The sequence below is a fragment of the Neodiprion virginianus genome, chromosome 1 (assembly GCF_021901495.1).
Source record: "Neodiprion virginianus isolate iyNeoVirg1 chromosome 1, iyNeoVirg1.1, whole genome shotgun sequence".
In the NCBI taxonomy this organism is placed as follows: domain Eukaryota; kingdom Metazoa; phylum Arthropoda; class Insecta; order Hymenoptera; family Diprionidae; genus Neodiprion; species Neodiprion virginianus.
In genome coordinates this window covers 10,223,808-10,250,773 of record NC_060877.1, presented here as the reverse complement: position 1 = coordinate 10,250,773, position 26,966 = coordinate 10,223,808, and the positions used below count along the sequence as shown (strand labels likewise).

The 26,966-nt window shown below is 40.4% G+C and overlaps 1 protein-coding gene across 5 annotated transcripts in view; it reads right to left on the bottom strand.

The window, feature by feature from the left end:
- LOC124310326 (CCR4-NOT transcription complex subunit 6-like) overlaps positions 1-26,966 on the bottom strand; it is a 482,747-nt gene that overhangs the window by 9,600 nt on the left and 446,181 nt on the right. For all 5 annotated transcript variants that reach the window (XM_046774137.1, XM_046774139.1, XM_046774138.1 and 2 more), the window contains 2 exons: positions 14,404-14,716; positions 6,601-6,752 (listed from right to left, as the gene is read on the bottom strand). In XM_046774137.1, coding sequence (XP_046630093.1) covers positions 6,601-6,752; positions 14,404-14,716 — 465 coding nt within the window. The remainder of the gene's footprint in view (positions 1-6,600; positions 6,753-14,403; positions 14,717-26,966) is intronic.

Here is a 26,966-nt window from a genome sequence, read left to right as displayed (position 1 = left end):
TGATGCTCGCATGTACTTTCATCCCGCGTTGGTGCTGAGCGGAATCTCGATCTGAATTTTATACAGGTATAAGTTATACATCATATAAACGACCCTGCAACATTATAGATATCGGAAGACGCCATTTCGTCACAGAAAATATACAGCACTGAGAGAGTTAATTTTAGAGATTCATTTTACTCGCATTTTTTATATCGAAAGGCGGATTCTTCTTTCGTTTTTTTTAGACATTTTTACCTCAATATTCTCTTCGGTTGCAAATTTGGAAGAAAATTTTCAGTTTCAATCTTTCGATTGGATATAAGTCGAAAACGAAAAACGATATTGACAAAATTGAAACATATTTTTTCGCCTTGAATCATAGGTTTATAAGAAAATACAAAGAAGTTATAGCTCTTTGAAATCATCAACTTGTTGCCGAATTTCAAACGGAAAGAAATTATTTTTCGACATGATGTTCAGGTTTTATTTAGTTGTGAAAAATATTCTGGAAAGTTTTGATATTCTCAAAAATCTCAAGCCCAGTAATATTACGTCCAATCACTCGTTACATTTATATCATCTTTTAAATTTCAATAAAATCAAATAAAAAAATATATATTGAATTGAATTCAAGTTGACTGATTAAAATTAAAATTTGAGAAATAATAGAAGTGCAATGAGTGATCGGCCCATAACGATACGTGGCTTGAATATCATGGAAAAAAAAAACGAAGACTGTTTAGGATATTTCGAGTAAGAAAATAGAACGTAACCATCATGTAAAAAAATACATGTTTTTTGTCTTGATTGAAACAAAATTCTCACTGTGAAGAAAAATAATTTCTACAAATTTTTAAATAAATCCATGATCGAAGACGAAGCAACGTGTTTTGAATTTTGTCGATATATTTTATCGTTCTCGAGTTGCATCTATTCGAAATGTTATAATTGAACGGGGAAATTTTTGTGAAAATCTGTGAATTGAGTACAAATTGAGATAAAAATTTTCGAAAAATCAAAATTATTTTTTTCAACAGGCAGATCAAAGTAAAAAATGGAGCAAATTAAAAATCATACTTTATAGTATTATCGGATTTCACTTTTAAAGGCCCCGTATTTTGTATAATACGTTCTATTTCTATTTCGCACCCTGCGCTTGCAGTGAATCCAGTACCGGCACGAGAAGTTCGAGTTCCGCCGAGGCTTCGAGGCTTCATCCGGGCGAACGAGAGTGTGGAGAACGACCGAAATGGGGGCAGCAAGCCGTTGACGACAGGGCCTCAGAGCGCGAGGGCGATAAATTACGAGGAATCAATATCGTAAATGTAGGTTTGTAAGAAAGCTTTTATCGGCTGGCACGCTTTCACGTACACACACGCATAGGCTTTCATACATACCACGTCTATTATACATATATATGTATATATGTATATAATATATATATTATATGTATACGAGTGTAAAAAAAAAAGCGAAAGAGACGAAAATGGGTAAAAGATGGAAAACTCGAACCCGTCACACCTTTGCGCAAGGCTTCAATTTGCTCAGCTGTATGGATCAGCCTAGTCTATGAAATCGTAGAATGAAGCCAATCATAAATTCTATACCAGTCAAAGGATCTGCCCTAATAATATCCTAGAAAGCCTTCGAACAAGGGTCTCTTCTACATCAGTTCAGGACTGCAAGCTAACTTCGTATTGGTCACGTGGTGCTGAAGCACATTTTAACGGGCAGTAGCAATATTTTTTCACATTTTTATGTCAGCTCTTATTTACCGGACAACAAAGTAGTGACGAAAAATTATCAATCACACGTGTATTCGTACGGAGATTAAGATACAGGTTTAATCTGTAACTGTTTTAGACAGTTGACAAGTAAACCGATAAATAGACATTCTTCACGAGAAATTTTGCACTCGGTTATTACAGGGATTCAGATTGTTGTTTGATTGATTTCGTTTGTGAAAACTTAATTACGGTTTGAAAAAGAGTCTTTCTCAAATTAGTTGTACTAGTGAGAGAGTTCAAGTTTTTCGTCCTCGAAATTATCATCTAACAGTTATAGATATGTTTAACTTTGAAATGATCGTTGACCATTAGATAGATTATACAAAAATAGGATATCCAACGATTTTAAAAACAAAACAGGTATTACAGGTAATATATTCAACCAGGAAAAATAAGGAAGTGGCAAGAGATGAAAAAGTCATACACCGATGATCGGTGTGAAAGAAGGAAAAGTTTTCAAAAAAATTGGGTCAAAATATGAAATAAAAGCACGCGGTAAACTTAAGTCTGCTGCAAGTTTAAGGGTAGAGTTGGGTACCGGTATTTGATAAACATAATATCGCGGAAAGTCCGAATTATCGACTGAATATAAATATAAAGAAGTAAAGTACAGCCGCGACTTGAACGCCAGTTCAATATCCTCGACTTCTATATGCTGTTTTGCTACAGGCTGCAGAGGAACTTTGTAAGTAGAGCAAACTCAGTTTGCTCAGTTTTAAACGAGTTAAAATAAACATTCGCTCAAATATTAACTACGGTGATATTCGTGCTCTGTTGCAGTAAATAAGTTAATTTTAACGTTCTTTCGATGCCACGATTCAATAGCCACGGATAATACTGTTGAGCTCTGATGATGAAACATGTTGAAAGATCGATCTGAAGTTTACCATAGTAAAAGTGTCGAGGGATACATTCACAAGTTAAAATGAATACAAACATCAGATGTCTGTTTACACGTAATTTTCAATTTCAATTTCAATTTGCATTTCGTTAAAATATAATTCCAACTTTGAAAAAAATGAATAAAATTAATTTCCCACGAATTAGGTTCTGAAAATGCAATAAAGCACTCAATGCCAAACAAAAGTATGAAACCAAATCCCAATATTTGTTTGTGAAAGCTGATATACGTACAATATTGATTAAAAATTGGAATCATTGCAACAGTGTTGAAATAAAAAAAAAAAATTCACATAAAGATTCGAGATTTATACAATATAGGTACTTTAAACAGTTTAATTCATTTGAAAAGGGTTTTTTATGATGATGCTTGCTATGAGCAGTGTAGGTGACTGAGGCTAATAGTTCGGTCAAAATATATTTGAGTTAAAAATATTCGGGATATGGCTGCAGTTTTGTGTATGTTTTTGTGCAGTTTTCGACCCTCGGTAACTCAAATCTGAAGTAATTTTTGAGCTGCATAGCCGGCGTTTCGAGAAATCTGCAAAATTTGACGTTTTTTTTGCCTTTTCCTCAAATACTGCTATCGATAGATGAAAAATGACTCGATCATCGGTGTAGAGCGGAAAATTGTAGATCGAATTATGTCCTGATATGTTGGAAACGGAGTCGAATTAACAAATTAAAAAAAATGAAATTCTACTTATCGGCGTTATCTGGGAAATTTTGGTAAAATAATTTCTTTTTTTTTTAACTCGTTAATCCGACTCAGTTTCCGACATATAAAGACATAATTCGTTGTACAATTTTCCGCTATAAACGTTGGTCAGGTCATTTTTAAACTATCGATAGCAGTTTTTGAGGAAAACGCATATGACTTCAGATTTGAGCTCCTGAGCAGCCATATCCTGAATATTTTTAATTCCGACCTATTTTGACCGGACAGTTTATTTCATATCTACAACCCTACACACGCATCGGTATACAACGTATATCTCTGATTAATCGTTTTATCGCGAAGAAAGCGACGAAAGCGACGCCCTTCGAAGTCGTGCATGCGTATAAGGGTTGAGGTGAAAAAGCGACATGGACGAAGGTCTCATCGAGTGACTCGATCTCAGATTTATTACAGTTATCCGATCTGCGTTATACGCGGGGCTTGGATGGGGGAAGAGGGGGAGAGAGAGAGAGAGAGAGGGGGAGGGAGAGCGAGAGGGATGCCCGAGGGAGAAGCGAAGAAGAAGGATAGAGCCGAGGGCTGATTCTGTCCTCCTTTTCCGCTTGCGGCGTTGCATGTCGTATACAAGAGGTGCGTCCTCGTCAATTATCATCGATCGTGAGTTAATTGGCTTGAATTACAGAAATGCGTATGGTTATACGATCATTAAACTAGTACATGTATATGGACGGGTGTGAAAGTCGTTATAATCGATAAAAAATGAAACCGCAATTCCAATTCAAACGGAAATATATAAATTCTGAAATTGAAACCAATAACTCAATAACAATCACGTTATATCTTCAAATGGAACGGATTCATGTATCTAATCAAAACTCTCGCGTGCTGGGCGGCGATTCCAGGTAAACTCTGATCAAAGTTACGTCACAACCTCGTAGCGTGTATTAAACGATATATGAGAGCGATTATTATAAGCTCAAGGGAACCCTGCTGGAACTCCTGAACAAGTATATTAAAAAAAAAAAAAAAAAATAATATACGATCATTTTCAATTTTGTGAAAAATTTACTAATGCCATGATTTTTTGTACATTATTGATGCAACAGTTACGCAGTTTATCCAAGGAAAAACTAATATTATGAATAAACTTTGACAAATGTCTTTAGAGTTATCCAGTGAAAGAAACATTGCTCTAAAGTTTGCCTTGTTCGTGTCTCGCAGGCTTTATTTTTGCAATGGGAACATAAATTGAGATCAGAGAAAGATATATATTAGTTTTGAATCTTTTGAAAGTTTTTGCACGAAGTAAATACCGAATCGAAATTTTTTTCATGTCTTAAAGCCGCGAGTCTTCTTGGGTTGTACGGAAAATCGGTGTTTCGAAGTTTTAATCAGAGTCCCTTGTTTTGGAATAGATTTGGAATAACGTTTTTTTTTTCAGCTAGCAAAAAGAGGAGCCTATGAATTGTAACGTACAAGATAAGATTTGTACCGCATGAAGCATGGTCGTACATTACATAATCAGAGGAATTTACATTCGGTGTATTGAAAGTAGATGTAACACGTGGGAAGATTAGGCGGCGGGAGGAACTCTGGTTGCCGAAGGATACAGAGGAGTTTGTGAGAAATACTTGAACATGGACGAAGAAGAAAAAAAAAAACGAGAAGAAAACAAGAAATGGAATAAAGGAAAAAGAGACAGGAGGAGGCGGGGATAAGAAAATTTATCGCGCAGCATAGCAAAGGACGCGAGAGTCAAAGTTACTTTACTCCCGGGAACGAGAATACAGGCAGTAGATGGTGACGGATCCGACTAGTTAGCGAAGAACAACCGATTTAATGAGCGCTCAGCGGACAAAAGAACAATACCCGTTCCTAACCGTTTCTCTCTATTTTATACTTCGCCTCTGTTGCCAGCTCTTATCTTCACATCTTGAAAGCAAATAGAGCGAGGTGTACGGAAGGAAAGAAAGAAAAGAGAAGAGACGAAAAGCGGAAAGAAAATGCGGAGGCGATTCATCAGGGGTGATAATTTATTCTGCCACGACGAATTCGTGATTCCAGAGAATTTGCAAAGTCGAGAGGTAAGGCTATTACGTTGATGAAATTAAAACATTTGTAAAGTGGTTATTTTCATCGAAATTACAATCGCAGGAAACATGAGTTACCTATTGTTGGAGGAACGAGCCGTCGGCAAATATTACCGGGCGTTGAAAACTGTGATAATCCTGTTACAATCGTGAGCACAAAATGAATTTGCCCCATAAACATTCATTTTATCTCAAGACGAAGTTATAAGGTTGTAATCACGAGTAGATTGACATTACAATTGATATCTAATTGTCTTGACTGAGATTTGAAAATTTGTTCGTTTGAATAGCACGTTATGAAATATTGTTGTTGTTTCTTATGAAATTGATATTTTTTTTAACGTTGACACACATTTTTCCCCCAACTTTGTACTCATTGTCAAGTTTCGTCGTATACTGTCTTAAGATGTGGTGAAATTACAGACGGTAACGAAATTTTTACATAGTTTACGAACACTTCGAAGGTGTATTTACCTTCTTGGATTCGAGTGGATAATGCGTACAATGAGCTGAACCGATCCTCGAGTTCGATGGATTGGTACACAAGCCTAAAGTAAAACGAAAGCGTGGATAAACTCCGAGGTGTCGGGTGAATATTGAGAAAATTGTTTGCGTGTAAACTGAGCGTGAACGTCATACTGTGAATTCTTTATTTCTGCCGCGCACTGAGGCAATAGGAAAAGATGAAAAAAGAGAGAGAGAGAGAGAGAACGAGAGGGGGGCAAAGGAGGAGAGGACAAGAAATACCGAAAGTGATTTGGTACGAAGGAATGAGCGAAAAGTTTCTCAACTCGCCTCGAGGGCCAAGTAATAAGTTTTCGAGGCTTTTGTTTAAATTTGATGTTTGCTTAATCAATCAACCGGGCATCGACAAGGTTTTGTATTGTTATACGAATAATCGCACCGTTCGAGCGACGAATAAAAGCGAAATTTGAATTGTTCATTGATTTATATTAGGGGCACAAAGAGAACAATTCTGTCGAGCTGACGCTTCGCGGATCGAGGTGAGCCACTCGAATCGAAAAATGCTGATTCTCGATTATAAAATTCTTGTGTACGAATGTACCTTCGCTTATTGGTTCCGGTATACTGGCAAGAACAATTTAACGCACAAAGCCAAGCCAGCGAGAAGAGTGGCAATGATAATCATTTAAAAACTCACCGTTATCCCAGGCTGCCTCTTTCGTTCTGAGAAGGGCTGCCAAGCCGATGTTGTCCTTCGGCATGACTCTGTTGAGCATGTTGTCCGAACCTTCGGCGTTCGCCATAGCCAATTGGTTGAATTCGACTAGGTGTTCTTTGATTAACACAAACCTGAAAACAATTGAAATATTACCGATGTATACATATTATATAATAATACATTATTGATTTATATGAACCACCATGAACCAATTTGTTTGTAAAAATACTTTTTGTACAAAATAAATCTATTTTTTCTGAAACGAACTGAAATTGAACTTTTTTGTTTTTATACTTTTACAGTGTACGCTGGGATAATTATTAGCAAAGTTTAGCGTAGGCGAATTATCGTTGATAAAGCATAGAAATACCTTTGTAGAATAATTATTTTCCAAAAATGAAATTCACGTTAAAGTATCACTTAAGAAAAGTGCAGATGCAAGCAGATTGAGAAAGCTGGAGCGGTAAGGATTACCAAAGGAGATGTCTGATCAAAGTAAAGAACAATAGAAATGAAGGATTGACCCGGCGTGGCGAAACCGACTGTAAAACAATTGTGAGAGAATTGGGTATTATTTTCAAAAAGTCTCTAATCGTAAAAGAAGGAGAGGAGGAGTTGAAAGAGCAAAAGAAATTAATCTGAAAACACATGATTTTTACCGTACGTAGAGTCGGAAAACTTTCCAACATGGAAGGCTACCGTGATTCTATAGTAAAAAAATGAGGATCGGAGGATGAGATATGGGCCGAAATAAAGTAATAAAAACACTCGATTGAGTCAAGAAAATTATTGCAATTTATTGGCTCGCACGGGAAAAGCCGCCCAGGGCATAAAAACCCCTTATTATCTAGTAATAAAGTCGTGTCAAGAGTGTATGAGGTGTGATTGTACGATCAATGGTTTTTTATCGCATACGGAAAGCTGCCGTGAGATTCAGAGGCCTAAAGGCGTGAATCTACGGAGGTTCGATCGATTGGCGAGAACCTACTGTTTTTAATTGGAGAGGAGAGGAGAGGAACAGAGACTCAACTGAAATGATGGGAAAATGAGAATACCTAAGATGATCCGCGCCGATGTTATCGTCACAGTAGACTCGATCAGACTGAGCGTCCGAATTTCAATTCCCGGTTATTTATCGCCATTCATCCAACGATCAGCGCCATCTTTCGCGATAACGACGATCTACCCAATCGCGTACGAAATGATAAGTTCGATCTAAACAACGTACGAGCAGATTTCTAATGCCCAACAATCCGTGCTCGCTGGATATAATTCCGGCGTCACATTGAGTTTGCAATCGGTTCAACTATTTACATTGCTACGTACACGTCTAACCAAATTTCAATTAATTATTGTTAACCATCGTAGCGTGCACCCTTCGCTTTCTCATCCGTTTGTTTTTGAGGTTTCGCAGGCTCTTGTAGGTATATCAAACAAGGTGGATATGGACAGACGAGAGAACCCAATTATCTCGAGACAATGGATATACCTAATCGAGATCGGGATTGACGCAAGCCCTACATTGAACAACTAACGTCAAATTATCAACCACGTAAAACGTCATGAGCTCTATTTAAACATATTCGAATAAGAATCAGGTGAATATGTTTTATCAAAACTTATTATTTATTGGCTAACACGCATATGAAATCAAAATTTTCTGAGCGATATCGTCAATCGAGCCTTTTTAGACCTTTTAAACTTAGGTACGAATTCACACCGTCTAATTTCGACGACTTACAACTACACTTAAAATGGACCGGTTTCAAATATCCTTCTTTTCAACTAGAAAGAAAAAGGTACATCGGTATAAAATGCCGGAGGACCAGATTCTTTCTCGATAAAATTACCTTATTTTCAATTCGGCTGGTACGTATTCGCATCTGTGAGTAATTGAAGGGTCAGTACTGAAAGTTGAGAGTTAAGCAGTCGAAATTAAAAAGCTTCCAAAATCCATCACTAAGAAATTGAAGAAGAATTTTCGCTTCATCAAAATATTCTATTCCTATCCATAAAAAATGATGTTTTACAATTTCAGCATAGTCGCACTTTCGAACACGTACTGAACAAATTTTCAATAATTGAGAAAACAATTGGGTATATTTCATGCCCTATTTCGCTTTAGCACAAATGTTGCAAGATTGAAGGTTCTGCGACAAATATACCAACTCAAGAATTGGCTTCTATATTCCGACCGACATGGGAATGGACTCTCTAAAATATTTACAGTCTCGTTCAGCCCGGATGAGCGGCACCAAAAGCTCGCCACCTCAGATATAATACGCCCGGGTTTATGCTGCGCTTTCGGTGCGGCAGCTCACATAAATTTAAGCAAAGAATTCTGTACCCTCAGTAAAACGACATCTGCAGCAGCTGTACCCCTAAAGGCGACCTTATTAACCATAGTTTCTAGTAACTTCCGCAAGATCGAGCCTTGGCGCTTATAAAAACATCGCAGTGTGACATCGGTCTGGACTTTATGCGCGTTTTAAACGAAATTACCAGGTATGCATACATCTGATAGGAGAAGAAGTATCTGAAAGAGGTAAGATTTGATTGAATCTTATCTGAAATTACAAAATATTGCTAAAGGAATCCCAAACACCTTCAATAAACTTTCACTTTGTTTGTATTTTGACGACCACGGTTCTTGTGTACTTTTATTGCGTTTAACTGTGGGTGGCAACGTCTGTAGTAGATTTTGATTCTTACCCGATGAAGCACTCAAGAACTGACAAACTGCTCTGTGGAGACAGAAATTTATCGGGAAATCTCTGTGAGGTACGGTCAGCGTTTGCACGTATATTTTATTCCAGTTGCGAAAATGTGTTATTGATAGTTGGAGATTCAGTTGATTATTAATACCACGAAGTAATTTGTTGAAAGGTCTACTGATTACTGAATGATTTAATCATGAAAAAGCCCAAGTGAAATATAAATTTAGAAATACACGGTATTATCTACATTCGTACGCTTTGACGGCTGGGAAATTCTTTTTCTGAAAAAGCTGTATCCGATGTATATTTTTTTTTCATTCGCCTTGGTTACGTGGCGCTTTGATAAGGGCAATGAATAGGGGATGTTTGGCCCGCACCGCTGCCAATCAATGAAATCCGATAATAGGTAAGCTACAACCTCTGCTCTCGATGGAATTGAGAATTTTTCGAATGGCAAAGATAGCACCGCTAGAGGTAAATGGCGCATCTCATTTTACGACTACTTTGAACGCGATAAATGCGAGGAGCGGCGATGCTGAGTGCATTAAAACTGTAGCAGATCAATGTAATTTCGGACTGGCAAACCCCGCAGGTTTGCTTCACTGGTTGTCCTTCGCCAACGTTCAGAGCGTTGCGAGACAAAGGAAAGGAGATAGATAAAAAGGGATTTCGATACATCGATCATTTGGAAAACGTCGAGTCATAAACGCGGAAAATCACCGCGATAAAATTTTTTTTATTTTCTTACGGTATCCGAAGGTTGTAAAATGTACCTACCTAACCTTCTGGAGTAGCTAGATAAACGTCGTTGCTCGACATCGATCTCAAGCACCGATGCGATGCAGGGTTCACGATCTCGGAACGTGTCGACGAAAGTATATTCCTGAATTGCGCATCCACCCTCACGTATACGGTGATCGGCTTGAACCATTTTATTCAAGACCGAAGAAAATTGTTCGCCTCGGGAGGAAACGTGGACCACACTGCGGTGGTTGCATTTCGAATGACATCTATCATGCTCTTGGCATGCATAGATGAGAAATTTAAGTCACCGTATTGAAAAGGAATTCGTCACACATTTCAATGACTAAACAAGTCACCCTTTGTACAGGTGTACACGTATAATGCCACTTTAACGGAAGTGAACTAGTTGAAGGTAAAACGTACTTTTACCCTCGAAATTACTCAGGCACAGTTCTGGCACATGGTTTACAATGAACTAGTAACGACATACATTTTAGGACTTCCATTTTTCCCTAATGTCTCCAGGCTAATCTCTTCTCGAGTGAGTTGCAAAGCTTTTGTTCGGGGCTTTCATAACGCGGTGATAGGGATTGAGTGACATGGTCAACGATTATGTATCTTTGTATACAATAAAATTGTCAGTAAAATTTACAGGTGAACGTGACGATTCGTAGGGCGTTAAATTACACTAGTAATCACAGAGACTAGGTTCAACGCCCGATGAACAAGAGACTCGAACTTTACAACCGAATTTATGAAAGGGTTTGAACCGGATGAGAATGCATTAGTCAAAGCAGCCTTGAGCAATGAGGACGAAACACAAACAGTGTGACTAAATATTAAAATAAGCCACTCCGCGCGAGAGGTGTCGGTAGCGGAAGCAGTAAAAACTCAGTCGGCCGCCACAAATCACCTCGCTAAGCTAACAGCAGCTGTCATAAAAATCTAATCCGCAAGCCGTCGTAAAATAGAGGGGGGCGGATTCGCCCCTCGGCTACGACACTCTTATAACCTCTGATTCTATCTGTTGGCTAGAAGTAAAGTGGCGAGGTAGTCCCCTACTTTCCACTCTTTACATACGACCAGGTCCACCCTGCGTAGCCATCCGAATATCCTCGATAGCGTGACACGTTCCAAAAAACGATTCTGCTTGCCGTATTTCAAGCTTATCAGCTGTATAGGTACCAACCAGTGAAAAGGACTTCGTCGTCACGGAGAAGAACTCATCCCAGTAGGTATATACACCCAAATGGTGCATTCCAGGTCAACTTGACCAACGCCGTATCCTAACGGCCTCGGATTTGATTCGTGTTCTTTTACAAAAGATTATAAAGATTTTAGGTTTGGTAAGGATAATTTTAATCCATTCTCAATAAGGCTAAGAACTTTATTCGGACTTATTCAGATGGTTTTGGGATATATTTTATTTCGTCGAGACAGTACTGATAAATCACATCGTGGTATCGAACGAATTTTCAACAGAAATATACAAGTACATCAACTATGGACTGCATGATGCAAAAAAGGGAAGGGCTGATTGGGGTTCGACATGGTTAGGGTGAAACGTTAGTAGAGTTGGTACGGAATGCCCGATATATCTATCGACTTTTCTACACGAGCGAAGCAGGCCATTTGTGAGCCGGCACATTCCTGTTCTGTATCTTGTTATCCCGTGAGATGTTAGCTACGATATACAATAATTCCTTCAGGTATATACCCATGCAGGCAGAGTATACTTCTCCTCGTCGACGTCGTCGTCGGTTTAAACCACTCAATGCTCAGCGCCTGCCTCGAAGCCTACGTAAACTTCTGGACGGTCGTTACCATACGTATTGCGTGGATAGTCCTGGTTCATTCTCCGCCAGAAAGCCGCGTATAGTGAAACGCACGAAGTCATCCACCGTCAGTTATTCAGTACACTTGCCAGTTTGCACTCTACGAACCTTCGTCGTTCTTAGTAGCAACATAAGGATGCGCGCTAGAAGGGTCGTTGATTCATTTTTCTTTCACATTCACGTTCTACCCATCAAAGATGAAGATCGAATGAATCAGACGAAAAACAACACCAGACGATAGTTTGATGATCAAACAATTTCCCGGAATTGGAAAAATTCCAGGCTGCGTAAAAGTGGGTCAAGGTTTGATTCAAAAGGTGGAGTTTTAACGAAAGAGGGTTGAAGCTTTTCGTTTATAGCGAACCCTGTATACCAACATACTCCGCCTGGATATTCTCAACTTGGAATTTAGGACAGGCTTATTCCTACAGAGATAGCTAGAGTGTTTCCCCTTCGATCATTTGAAGCAGGTTTCCACTTGAAGAAATGATTCAGTTTTAACATAATTGATGGAATAAATGGAACAATCAATAGGTCACAAGGGTTCAATCATATCTTAAAACGCCGGTCATTGTAATCATGTGCGAAATATGAGCGAACTGAATTACATGATGGATGCTAATTCATGATACTTCCTGAACATATTCAGACCGGTAGTTTATTTTAACGTAGCCGAGGTGCTTCCAGTGGTTGCAAGCACGTTGCGTTAAAAAGCAGTTGTTTAATCTTGGAATAACAAGTTGGTGTGGGTTTTTTGTGGGTTGCGGTGGTTACAAGTCCCTGCCAACGATAACAGGGTGTACTATTGCGGACGGAATCTCGACCACGACCACAACCAAGACCGCAATGGGCAGGTAATAAACTCAAAATCAGCGACTAGAGACTCGATGGCGGAAATTGAACGCAAGTAACTTGACTTCGATCGAGGATTCGAGTGGAAGGGCAGAGGTTTTGTCAACCGTTGTATGAGATTGGATCGCCAGCTTAATTGAACCAAGACATTCCATTTCCATGGCCCCTGGGGAGTCCTATCGAGGGTCCTCGACTACAGGGATGAACTCTCCGACTTTTTTCTACTCGGTTATCGAGAAGGTGCTAACAGTCCTCAGACCACGGCTCATCTTGCTCTGATATTACAATGTAGCAAAAGAAATCAATAGAAGTAAACGGCGTTGCCGATTCAGACGAAAGCGATGAGAAGTGAATAGGTGGGTGGACAGAGGTCGATAACCAATTCTTCTCACTTCTCAGTGTATCTCTCAACACAGAGCAGCTGGGAGAAGTTTTTCCACAACGTTCCACTTGATTAAATGGAAAATCTGGTTCAAGTGGATTTCCTGAGTTCATCAATAGCAGAGCAGAAAAGGTTTGTTGTTTGAGATCCAAGAATTTCTACAACCAATTAGGAATCGGGTGTTCACCCCATTTCGTTAATGAATCAATCGCAAACGATCTAATGGTAACGAGTGAATGTGTAATATTATGAAACAATTCCTCGATAATTTTTTCTGACTGATATGCAACGTTACTATTTGCCGTGTAACTTTCCAGAGCATTGCCAGCACTGCATGGTCTCTGACTATTATTCATTCTTAGGTTTTCCTAAATGTTGGGATAAACGGAATTGCCATCACAGCTGTAAACAGGGTTAATCCGGAAGTGGTCGACGTGGCGCTACCTGCTGCCCCCACAACCCATCCACCCTACATATTATAACAAAGTATCCTTATGCTGGAACTCGAGATTCTGTGGGCTTGACGTAGAAGCCAAATACGGCTTGCCTTTTCTCCCTGTCCCCGCTCGTCCCTTACACCCAATCTTCGATGATGTATTACCAGGAGGATATTACTTACTAACGAGTACCATCAACGCTCCCAAAGCTCCAGTTGCGCTGCGCTAGTTTTTTAATCATTCACGTCCAACCACAGGGAAATGGAAACGAGTAGTGCGGTTTGAGAACGAATGTGAAAGGCTGAACAAGCTATAGATGTCGCGTTGATTGGGCAATTTTCAAATCCAGTTATACACCATGGAGTAGTAATTGTGACGAGTAACGCAAATATATTGTACATATATAGGTATATAATGTGATAAACACATATATATTCGCTGTCAAAGCTTCACGCCAAAAAGCAATTAAAAACATGATGTACTGCCAAGTTTCTCTTTTCATATCGCGCCTACTTTCGTTTGTATTTTATATAATTACGTAGTCATCGGAAGCTGACATGGAAAATCTCGTTAGAGTCGAAAATCGTGATATTTGATTGATTGTAAACTCGGAGAGGGGGAAAGTTTTTCGGGGCTTTAAATGTCGAGTAAATCGTAAGGAGTCACACAGAGAGCCATGAATAGATTCCGAATAAAGTAACGCGATCACGTAGAAGATACACTCTGCAGGTTGAAAGCTTCGAAAGGACCTAAGCCGGGTGAAGGATAAAAAGAACAAATTCACTAATCAAGAGGTAGAATAAATCGACACTTACTTGGCTGTTCGAAAAAAAATTGCGCATCCATCTACGTATTTCCGATCATTTTCCGCCATGGTCTTGGCTCTGGATTTGGGCGAAAAAATTCCATCGTAACCGTCGTGCTTCAACTCTGGTAGAAAGAAGTTGTAAAATTGATCGGTTTCTACCTCCTGTAGGCTTATTATGTCCGCTGCGTAATGACGGATCTCATCCAGGATTCCCTTTTTCCGATATTCCCAGTCCAAGGCCCAACTTGGGCAGTAGCCGTACATCTGCCTCGTTGCGTATTTGTCGCACAGTACGTTGTAACACATCACTGTGAATATACCTGAAACAAGAATCACTCGTCAGATTTGCGTTAGTTGTCAACCGTCCGTTACAGCGGAGCTTCTGCGTTTAATGTATTCTGGCGATTTATCACCACGCATTTTTCGTTACGCAATGATAGATGGATCCTGAAAATTTTCCCCCATATAAATTGTCCTCGTTTATACACTTTTTTTTTACCAGTTCCACCGGTCAGTTACGATCGTTTTACGGTAATTCGATGTTTTAAGAGTGCAAGTGGATAAAATCCATGTCGGAACAGTACAGTGGACTACAAGGTTGAGTCAGCGATAACATTCCACGATAAAGCTGAAACTAAAAATGAAAAGGCATCAAAGATGCAAAGCAGGAGGATCGTGAATGGGAACAACTTTTCTGAAGCACCTCTTCAAAAGTATACTTGAGGCTTGAAACTGCGAAGTTCGGGTGCTAAAGGCGAAAGCTCTTTCGTACAATTTAAACTCGAAGTACGGGTGTATCTTCGGTGAAGGTAATGCGGCCGCGGTCAGCATTGCTGGAAAATGTCTCGTGAGATTCCGTAAAACGAGTGACCATTTGCCCGTGTCGATGGTGCAATAAACTTTTGATTTTATACGAAGAGGGGTCAGCGATATCGAGCAAGGTGCCGACTCCTACAAAAGTTAGTAACACTCCGCGTGTTACCTCGGGCAACAAGATGCCAGGGGACAGAAATTAACAAAATTTGCTTTGCACAGCCGTTGAATGTCAATTGCACTCTTGGCAATTAGGATTGTGCCGCGTGCTACGTTCGAGCTAATTTGACTTCACTTCAAAGAAAATAAGGGCGACGGATTTTTACCGAAAAATGTGCCGAGTATTCGGGGTAACACTTTTATGGTGTAGTTAGTTACGTTTCTGGCACTGACATCGGGAGCGTAATACTCACTTCAGAGAGAATGAGGCGATTACAGATCTTTGTATTGAGCGCAGCCATGCCCAAAGCTGAACGTAATAAGCCGTATAATTTGTTGAACTAAGATTAAGCGGAATACGAAAGCACGAAAGAGGGTGACGAGGGGAAACTGATGGGGATGAGGGCAAGGAGTTTAATCTCACAGAGGACTTGATACAACTTAGGTACCAGCCAGCAGCAGCCAACTATCTTAGCGCTCGAGAAGTTCGCTTCCGTTTTATCACCGTAATGAAATGCCCATTTTAGCTTTTACGACTGCTTCCCATACCGGCTATAGCTATCCGATTCTATTTCCCATTGAGGATTGCCTGACTGACATTGATTGCCTGCAGATTTAAGATGCCAATATCAACTTTGGCCAAAACAACTCTACCTTGGTAGTAATTTACGAGGTAAGTAAAAAACTACTGAATAATAATAATCTATACTGTAATGTATCGACATAATTAAACTTTTCACGATCGTATTTCTAATACTCAACATAGGAGTAAATGAATTTCTGTTTCACAAGAGTGTGGGTAGTGGAAGTGCTTGATTTAAAGAAAAAGAACAATGCTCACAAGTTCGTTTCTATTTTACGAGGAATCTGAAAATCACCTTACACCTTACGCGCAACTTTTAGAATTTGTTTTTCTACTGCTAAAGCTTTAACTTGACCCAGTACCTGTCGTAAACCGAATGAAAGCGGCAGACAGTCCAACAATCGAGCAAAATGAATTATGGCCTCGAAAGACGTCGCTTTACAACGGGAAATTGCAAAGGAGGTCTGTCAGGCACAACTTTCACGCGTTTCAATAATGGTATTTCCTTTTTGAAATTGGGACCATATCATTCATTCCTGGGTGTGATTTCGTATTGCGATTTAATAACGTACACTAGAGGGTTCGAATAGTCTGGGACCATTTGATTCAGAATATTTGTAGGATGAATTTTGATACGATAAAGCGATACACTGGTAATGTTAATACTCGTTTTAGATCGACTTTGATTTCAACAACTTGCCACAGCAGTACGAGCAAATGGACAAGGTAGATCGCTTAACAGTGATTTGTCTTCCACAAAGCGTGTGGTGCTCGGATTGACCGAGGGGATCGAGGACTACCACTAGGTACTTTCGAGAGTTGCATAGTGGACGTTTAGGCTTGGGTTACGCTGGGCAGAGCAGTGAGACTGCAACTTCAATTATTCACACCTGCGGTGGTTGGTCATCTCAAACGAGAGCAATGAATACCCGCCTTGGCACTAGTTTTCGTCAGAAATGGTTTCTGAGTTACCGGTGAAGGTTTCATTGCCGCGTGCGATCGTAAAATCTTCGTTATGACGTATTAAAATAAGCGGTGCTGTGAAATTAATCCAAGTCCACAAATTGCGCGATGAAATGACCAGAACCGGTGCCGCAAAGAGACATGGCGATGAAGGTAATTCATTATGTAACCTCCACCAGGAGTTATGGAGAAACCTGCATGTATAACAAAGACTCTATAGGGCGATTGGTGGCTTCAACTTCGGTCGAGTACTCCACTGCTCAAAGGTTCACGGGCTTTAAGCTGCCGGTCACGAACCTTCATCCGTTCAGCAAGGGAATATAATTAAACGATTAATCGAACTCACCTGTCCTACAATCACCAGTCGTTGGATAGTAAAGACTGTAATAATACAGAATGTTACTTAACAAAAAAAAGCTTTTACGTTACCGGTATGTAAATTTGACTCACGAATATATAAATTCATTACCGACACATTGTGATCGACGACGAAGAGGATGAGATATCGTTGTATTCAGTGAATTCTTTTATCGGTTTATCTTTTCAATAATGTATTCCCGGTCATTCTTTCAGTCGCTTCTTTCTCTTACCACTGAAATATGCATTTTACCATTTTCTAGCATTTTTTAATTTCACCAAGTTAGCGTGAGATCACCAGTATTACATCGTCCACCACGCGTGCCTCATAGTTTTCGCAACGTAACCGGTATAACGTATTAACTTCGTTCAAAAATAACAATTGATAATTTACAGACTAGTATGCTTCGCGAATATAATAACGTGATACATTCGCGTCACTATCAACTTAACTTTGAAAGCTACTGTTAACTAACCACCTCTCTCGGTAACTGTGAAATCCAGACGGTGAAACCTTTGTCATTTCGAAGGTGAAATTTATATTAATTTAGTTAAAATTTCAAAGAGTCGAACAATTCAACAAAACAATAATCACCCAAAATTCATTAGTTTGCATTCCGGGAGTTCAGGTGCACATTACGGACCAATCGTCAGAGTCCGCTGCGGTAATCGTAAATACTTTTGTCCCTCCTTTATTTCTATTTTTCGCTCCACTCTGTCTTGGATCATTAGAACTGAAGAACTTGTAACCGACGAAAAGATTTGTTAAGATAAATTCAGTTCGAACTTATTTTTTGTTCACAGGTTTACGTGTACTCGAGTCTTGTCGAAAGTCGATCTTTAGTGAGGCCTGATTTTGGTAACGGGTGCAGAGACTATACACTTTGAAAACTCGTCTAAAGTATTCTCCGAGACATCTCGTCTAATCTTACACGCAGGTCCCTAAAATACAGACACACGTATAATGGGCATGCAAGGAATACATCGTGCACTTTATGGCAGTTGGATGACCGCGGATAAAATCAGTTGAATGAAACTTGTTGAGTAAGGTGTGAGGACATGTGGACATTCGGAATACATTATCAACAGTGGTTCATTCTAGATCTCAGTTATGTGAGGATATCGGCGGAATAATCATCATGGAGTAAGACCTTAGACCCGAGCGTCCCATTGGTCTTGGGATTAAGGTGTGCGTGCTGGGACAAGTTCCTTCCGAGAAGATTGCCAGTGGCCGACATCAGAGAGGCAATATACGACGGCACATTGAAGGATGTGGACAACTTCACCATTCAGGGTAGATCAATGAATGGGCACGCAGAGAGTGGGGGATTATTTCACCCCGGAAGCTTCAGTGTGCGCTGACTAAGGCTGGCTGACTGACTGATGGACTGACTCACTGACTGAAAATATTTCCGACGCCCTCTGCGAACCTGCCGCTAGTCGATATTCATCGCGCAAAGCATCCTATTCACATCAGAGTCTCGCTCCGCTATTCATGACGCCACGAACTCTTCTTTCATCTCGCAATCTTTCCACTCTCCTGTCTGGTCACCCTCTCCACTGTCTGGCACCCCCGACACTTTAGAGGATTAGACCGTCAAACATCGATAGCTGAAAAAAGAAGAGGGATAAAAAACGAACGAACCGCAAATCCTCCCTATTCCTCCGTCTTTTTAGGGTCGACGACCAAGTGACAAAGGTTAGAAAACACTTGACGCTGCTCTTACCACCGCGCAAAATACCTTTTCTTAAAAGTCATTTATCGAAGGTGCCTGTCTTTCTTGTTTGCCTTCCGATCGACGGTGGACAACAAAAGGGCGGCGACTTGGTATCCCCTGGAAACTTAAGCTCAACGTCTGTTCGAAGCGCTTCATTGGATGTCTTTGTTTCAGTTTTTCCATCGGCTATTATGAGAAAATTGGTGAAAGAACGTTGAACGAAAAACTACACGGTGCGGTGGTTCTCTACAAAGGTCAAAGACGTGCTATTTCCTCTAAACTTCCTCTTCATTTATTTCTCACTCAATAGCCTCGAGCGCCAAAGTGCCCGACCCAAATACTAAGAAGAGATAGCGTTTTATGACACTCACCAAGCTTTAACTTGAGAAATCCTAAGGCGTTAGATTCCGTTAAAATCCTCCTCGGTTTTTATTCACAACTTCCTCCATACTGTAAAGGCTACTTTTTATTGATTTATTTTGTTGGGTTTATTGAATTTCATTTTATTCTTATACCTTTAGTTCTTGTACGAGTTCGTCGACACTTTTTCCCACTCTCATTACTTCATCGGAAAAATAAAATAACTTGAATTACAAATGACTCAATTCACTTAACCTACATTTGTAAAAGCGTTTGCCAATGGTATCTAACTGTGAAGTATATATAAAGCTGCATACACAATATATCAAGGGAATACGGAAATATCCAAATTCATGCAATGAACCATTAAAAGTGTCTTGGTCGACTGATAATTATAATGAGCTTGAATCGATCGGTAGAAAATTTGATTCACGAAGAGAATAATCAGCTTAGGAAAAGGGGCACAAAAAATTTTTCCACCCTCGAAAAATAAGCGTGGTTTTCATTCGAAGAACATAGGGAGGTATAATGGAAATGGCGTAGAAGAGTTAATACGTTTAGTACGATTCAGATCACAGTGATGTATTGTTTTTCCTCCATAAAATGGCTCATCAATTTCCTCTGCATTAATTCCGTTACTGTTGTGCAAGGCGGATCTTTTTCCTGATCGTATTAATCTTTCATCAATCTTATTTATACACCGTGAGTCAATACGGACCGTTCCAGAAAGAATTTCCCAAGACGAAAAGAACCAAAGACGTTCATTCCTATCACCGTTACAGTTAAAGGAAATATCGCCTTCGTACTTTTAGGCGAAATATATTTAACCAACCAGTCTTTAGTCTCACGCGGACGCAGAATCACCAAGTAACGGAGGTATCGTATATATTCTACCTCGTGAGGTACTGCTTGCTTCAATACCCCTGAACCTTTACGTGCTCCCTTGGGCGGTTCTGGAAAACAATAACAAGGCAAGGAATCATTCTGTGAAATGTATGGCGCAGCAGTTGAGACGGTGAAACGAGTAAGTGCAAGAGCAGGGTTGAACTTTGAATTGGCTTGACCCAGAAATTCAGCAGCTCTCTAGCTCGGAGGAGATTTGGAAGGTGGGCATTTGTGCAGAAGCTGTTTAGCATCTAAGTATATCCAACGAATTTTATGGCTGCTAATTGCAAGTAAGGAATACGTCTATCTGGAATGAGGATGATAAAAAAGGGGAGGAGCCTAAGCAGGTGAATCCCTTTCGTATGATAAGTTCACAGAATTCACTCTAATCCTCTGCATCCACCGTAAATGCGGACTATAACTGCAAGGTACTTAGCAACAGGTGGAAAAGCAATGGTACAACCGTGTTGTACATGCTTATCGAAGACCGAGGGAGGGAGGGAGGGAGGGAGGGAGGGAGGGAGGGAGAGAGAGAGAGAGAGAGACGGAGAGGCTGCAGTCTGGCTTAGCTGGCAATCTGACTTAAACGATGTTCCGGATGAGATGAGGCATATTCTAAGTTTCATTCATTGCTGCGGATGGAATTCCAGAGGTCATCGATGCTCCGACCTGCCTTAAGTCCCGGCACGAAACCAGTTCCATAAACCCAGACAAGTTACCTAATTTACGCACACGCGTTTAATACTCGCCTCCTAGGCTCCAAGTACAGCTTGTCGGCTTCAATGGACACCTCACCAACGTATGGCTGAAGTTTCTTACCCGGCAAACACTTTCCAGTACCTGAATACCCGAGCAATGCAGTATTATAAACTATAATAATTACCTGCTGCTAAGAGCAGTCAACTGCAGACGACAGAACAGCTTTCAGTCACGCTCCCGGCTCTCTGTCACTGTAGTGCATAAACTTAGGTCACGGTAATTACTGCATACCGACTTACTTCGCGAATAAGTCTTGCTAGTTGAAAACTTTTCCAAACTTTCATTGGATTATAGTTATCCATCGTGGAAAAAGATTCACTGCCTTTTGAAGTTTTTAACACTCTTGAACGTTCGTATCCTCCATCCGAATATAACGATGCGAGAGAATTTGCAAAGAGTTGGAAAGTTCTAAGGTGTAGATTTTTGTGACTTATTGTATTGTGGAAACGTGTGCACTTGTTATTTTCAAGAGCTGTTCGAATAATTTCAAACTGTTGGATCTTCAACACGAATATGGAAATCGGGAGGCAAACTGTAAAGTTCTTCGTTTCAAGAATCAGGATAAAAGTTTTCACGCACAAACTATTCGAAGAATTAAGGTTTCGGCAGATTCATATGGTTAACGTTTGATTTTGGTTAAGCTTTGCAAATATTTTCTGTCAGTTATGAAACTCTTGAGATTTTCGTGCTGTAGATGCAGTCTGCACAAAGTGAGATGGCGTGAAAAGTATGACGGTTTCAGCCTACTCTCGGGTATTAATCTATATCCTGTTACGTGACAAGAGAGAATTTATTTCGTCCATCCGTCCACGAGTGTAGTGAGAGTTATTTCGCCTGAAATGAACTTGTCCGGCGGACGCTCAAGTGGAGCTGTAAATTAACACTTCTTCCAGTTACAATTTATTGAGGCACGTTAGAGAAGAAAAATTACAACACAACCGATTAACAAGTATCTCGATATAATTAATGGGAAAATCTATCGATCTACTTCAAGGCGGTGAAACATGTAAAAATTTTAGTTAAAATCTTTTTTTTGTTTTGATACTAAAATTTCACAATTTTTGCTAAACTTTGAAGAATACTCAAATAACGGTATCCTGAAATTATTATCCGAACGAATTTCAGTTCTTGGAGAACTATTTTTTCTTGAACGCATTGAGGCTTAGCAAAGAAATCAGCGACCTCAGTCGCATGGAGAAGCTGACTTACAAAAAGTCTCTGGCATTCGCGATGCTCTATTTTCGTGCGTACTGAATCTAGGTAACTAATCATAAGCGAACCTGCTGTGGCCCTTGATTCTCTGTTGCCAAGAATATTTATACGTAAATAATTACAAAGAAGAGAAGTTGGCCTGAGAGGAAGAAGACGAGTACTGGGTAAGTAGAGCGGAAAGGCGAGGTTGAGATGGTGGTGAAAATACGCGATTTCCATATCCGTCGAGGGGAGAAGCGTGGGTGGTGAAGATGCTGATGATAAGAAAGTGGGAGAATTGAATGACTCCGGTTTTTCATGTAGGAAAATTGCGCAAGGAAGATCGAGAGGAGAAGAAGAGGAGAGACAGACGGAGGGGAAAGAAGCAGAGGCGGTAGTTGCAAAGCACATTTAACAGCAGTTTGTTTGAGAAGTGAGCACTTACGTAGCAATATATCAGACCGGCTGCCAGAACCCCTGCGCGTATCAATGTTACCTTGGTAGTTCTCGACTGGGCTGCACTCAACCTGACTTTCCTTTCTCTCTCTCTATCTTTCTATCTCTTTATTTCTCACTTGCGCATCGTTCATTCCTCCTTCGAGGGCTCACCTCAGATTCAGTCTCCTTAGCCTGAACCTCGCACTGTCGTGCGGACGAGCTAAATTAAACTTAAAGCCAGACAAACTGCGAGGCAAGGATTGAAACCAATAAATAAACGACTTTGGCACCATTCGATACTAAAATCGGCAACAGGAGCGCATGGAAGGCTATAAATTAGCGCTAACCGCCTTTCCTTCGACCCTTCCACACTTGCCGCAACATCCTTTACCTCCGTATCTACACCGGAGTCAACCTGATTCTGATACAGGTAGAGTTGAGCAGTGTCGATATTGAAAGGTGCTGCAAAACAGCTGTAAAAATATACGAAGTACCAACTTCAGGTGATTCAGACTTCAATGGGTGAAAGCAAACATTGCTGAGTCTGTAATTCGAATATCTTCACACCAATTGAGAAAAGGTAACGAATAGAAACTGGACGACCCGATTTCTATTGTAACTTACCGAGTTTCCAAGCTATATGTCGTAAATCGCCGGCAATGTTTCTTTGAAGCTATCTCGAGAATAATACAGTTCTTCGCCATTTCTAAATTGAAGATATTTCGAACATCATAAGTGCATATAAGTCGGACGAAATTTCTTTTGGTATCTAGGAACACAAATCATTTCTGGTTATATCCTTTAACAAATTACTTGCAGGGTCAGATTTGATTTATTCAGTCTGAATTTAAAGTCATATCAGATGCATAGTTTAAAAGGAATCGACCTTAATAATATAATTTACCTCCATAATAGTGCGTTGCCAGCGATGATTAATGTTATTCGGATGATAAACGATTAGAAATATGGTTCAACTTTTTCGCTTTCAAGATATATGCTTCCTCGATAAGTAATTAATTCTGAACTTGACTAGTTCAAAATGATATTGAGAATTTACAGGCTATATAACCGGTGCCTTCCGATCACGTTCGATAATTTGCAAACAGTTAAGCTTGTAGGATTCACTGCAACGTCGAAATATCTAAGATCTTGATGCGTAAACCGTTGCGGCAATGAAGAGACTCAAGACGCAAAATGGTTCTTAGGAAGCTAGCCAGCAGCTGATAGCCATCGAACAAGCAGTTAAACCGATGGCAGAAACATTGTCCTATCATTACACTGTGTTAACATGAAATAAAAAAAACACTGAACCGAACACGGTGATAACGATACACGCGAAGCAGATAGCTCGCGGCATTTCTCTCGACAGTTCAGTTCCGCTACCAAAAGACTTCTTCCGCTCGTATATTGCGCTGTACAATAGCGTCGTATTGTATATAATGAACGGCGTAAACTATAATGAAGTGATTTACGTCCACACCACCCTACGCCGGGTTTACAATAGCTTCTTTTTGGCCAGTAGCGGTCGTTCTACCGCGCCATGCATACCCGCACCCACCGCCATGTGCCCGTTCCTCCCTGCCGTGCTCGTAGAGTGGCATAGTCGACGATGGCCAAGCCCGATGGACCGGCTGTGCAATAAATCTGCCCAGATGCTGCAGCGCTGTGGCGTGGCTTGGCGTGGATGACGTGGACCTTGGAGTTGAGTAACTCGCCAGGCGAAACGGAGAGCTGTGAGCATTGGTCAAGATGGAAGATATTGAGGAAGGCTACGTATCGTTAGAATGCGATACTTGCACCAAGGAAGTTAGCTGGCCAACTTTTGGATCATCGATTAGGAAATTGGTCGCAAGTTATCTTCGCGAAGAAGGGTAACGTTTGGCACAGGTGTTGCTGGTGGCAAATCGATTAATAAAAACCAGTCGATACTGGTACGAACTTATCAGTGATGAAGCTTCGCTATGACCAGTAACCAATGGTTCAGCAATTTCTCAAGGGACATGAAACACTATCGACAGTCACGATTCTTCAAACCCCAGCGTTTATTCATAATCAGTACGAATTACCGCTCATCGATTTATGTCTGAAGAACACAGTGCAAAAAGTAATCACTTGTAGTAGGGAGTATGATGTGAGCCTGTCGTCTTATCAGTTCAATTCATGTCATCCAGCATGATTGTTGCGGGTAACGAAGGGCGTCTGCGATCGTCAAACCCACAGCGAGTGGTAAGAGGGGCTGACAGTACCTCCTTTGCGGCAATCGGATTCAGAGCCAAGATTACGCCTCGCCCTGGATGATGGCATGAACTAACTAATTGTGAGCCACAGCTTAGAGCCTTAGAATGTAGCGGAGGGGCTCTGACACTTTAATCCCAAGTGATGCAGTGTCACAGTATCTCGAAATTTACGCGTGTATATTCGAGGGTAATTGGTTCGCTGATGCTTCGGGGTGACATCCGAAGTGTTTTCGTTCCATTTCTCGGTTGGAATACTCTCTGCTATTCGGGCGTGATGACGGATCACGGGTATTTTGCACGCGTTTTGATTAGTTTATCGCTGGTGCAAAACAACGAATGACTCGGAACAGGGTTTATCGGTTTCATCAAGATTGTTCTAAAAGCGGAGAGGGAGAAAATATGAATGCTTTACACGTAGATCTTTCGCTGTTCACGTGCTATGATGTACATGCTACCTTTAACGCTTCTTAAATTTTTTATCTATTCGTGTGACGTACAGCACTGAAAAAAAAAATAGTACAACATTGATTAGTCAGCCTACACTGTGTTATCCCTGTTTGATGTACGAATTGAAATTCTTCAATATTATGGATATCGTATACGATGTTTTTCGAATCAATATGTATAACAGATTTTTATTTATAAAGAATTTCAATACCTCATATCAGGATCTTATTTGCACACAAGCGTCTTACCGCGCAATATTTTTCGATGGATTTATTTACCGAAAATTCTGCCATGGATTATAATGAGATGTGTTTCGTGTCATTATGCAAACCTTATTAGTGAAATACTTTTTACGAATTCAGGACTAGTCATGTAATTTCGTTTCTTAGAATTTGTAATACTCATTTCTGACACAGTTCTGACTTTCATCTTGCGAAAGGTTTTGCGATGCTCAAAAGGGGCTCATTCAGCTGAGTTGTCATTAGGAGTGACATCAAACTCGTAGCCATTACAAATCGGCTTTCATCGTAATCATTGTTGCGAACTTTATTGTTATATCAGTCATTGTTGCTGTTAGGAATGCATTATAACGACGTCGTATCGGCTGTAATGAGTAACAACTGTCCCTGGTCGATTATTTGCTGCGTGCGAATGTATAATGCGCTCTTCATTACGGCAATTTTGTACCAAGGACTGCCTTAATAACCCTAATAACCGTAATCAATTATTGTCGTTATAGCAGCACGCTCCATATATCGCATATATAATGTTGTGTCGTAATCCCAAAGAACGAGGATTGCGGTTTGAGGGCCGGCCTTTCCCTTTGCCACGTCCCTCCCTTTCCTCGCTCACTCTCTTTCATCTCCACCGATCTAAAAATCCTAAAAAAATCCACCCTGCAGTGTTGGCAAAACGGTGAAAAAATAAATAAAATAAAAATGTGAAATGAGGAATGTTTACGAGGCCACGCAGGCATTCAACGGCGTAATTACGAACAAGTCAGAAGACATGCTGTTAATGGTAAGGCCATACTCTGCAGCTCACCCGTAACAGAGCTTGCGTATATATACATATATATGTAGTACGAAAGAGGATCAAAGACCAGCTGTTACCCGATAACGAGGCAATTATAAACGTTTCAGAATGATTGTGAAAAAAAAGGAGGAATATTTGATAAAAAAAAAAAAAGAAAAAATAAGCCGGGTAAAATCGACGCGATGAGGGCATAACCCGGCGGTGTGTGCTCGTCGTGAATTTCTCAGCAGGGTAGTCGGTATGTGCCGAGCTGCGCTCACCGGTTTTAATTTAAGAGGATTCATATTGTTGAAACAAAATCCCTAATTTCCTGTCGGGGCTGCTGTATGAACTGACAGGGATATTATTCTTTAATATCCTGTTAATCCAATCAACCAGACCGTAACGAGACGGCCACGGTGTATATATCTCTGAACCGAGTAATCCATGCGTGACATTGATTCACGTCTGCGCGAGACCGATGTCAACGTCCAGGTTCACCGCCTGTACGAGGGGGGAATCCTCTCTTGGCTAGGGCCACAGATCGTTCCTAATCCTCCGTTTCCATGACTACCACAAAGTGTTTGAAGCGGTTAATTACTTGCCCAAGCACGTGTCCTCAAGCCCTGAACAGACCGCGCCGAAA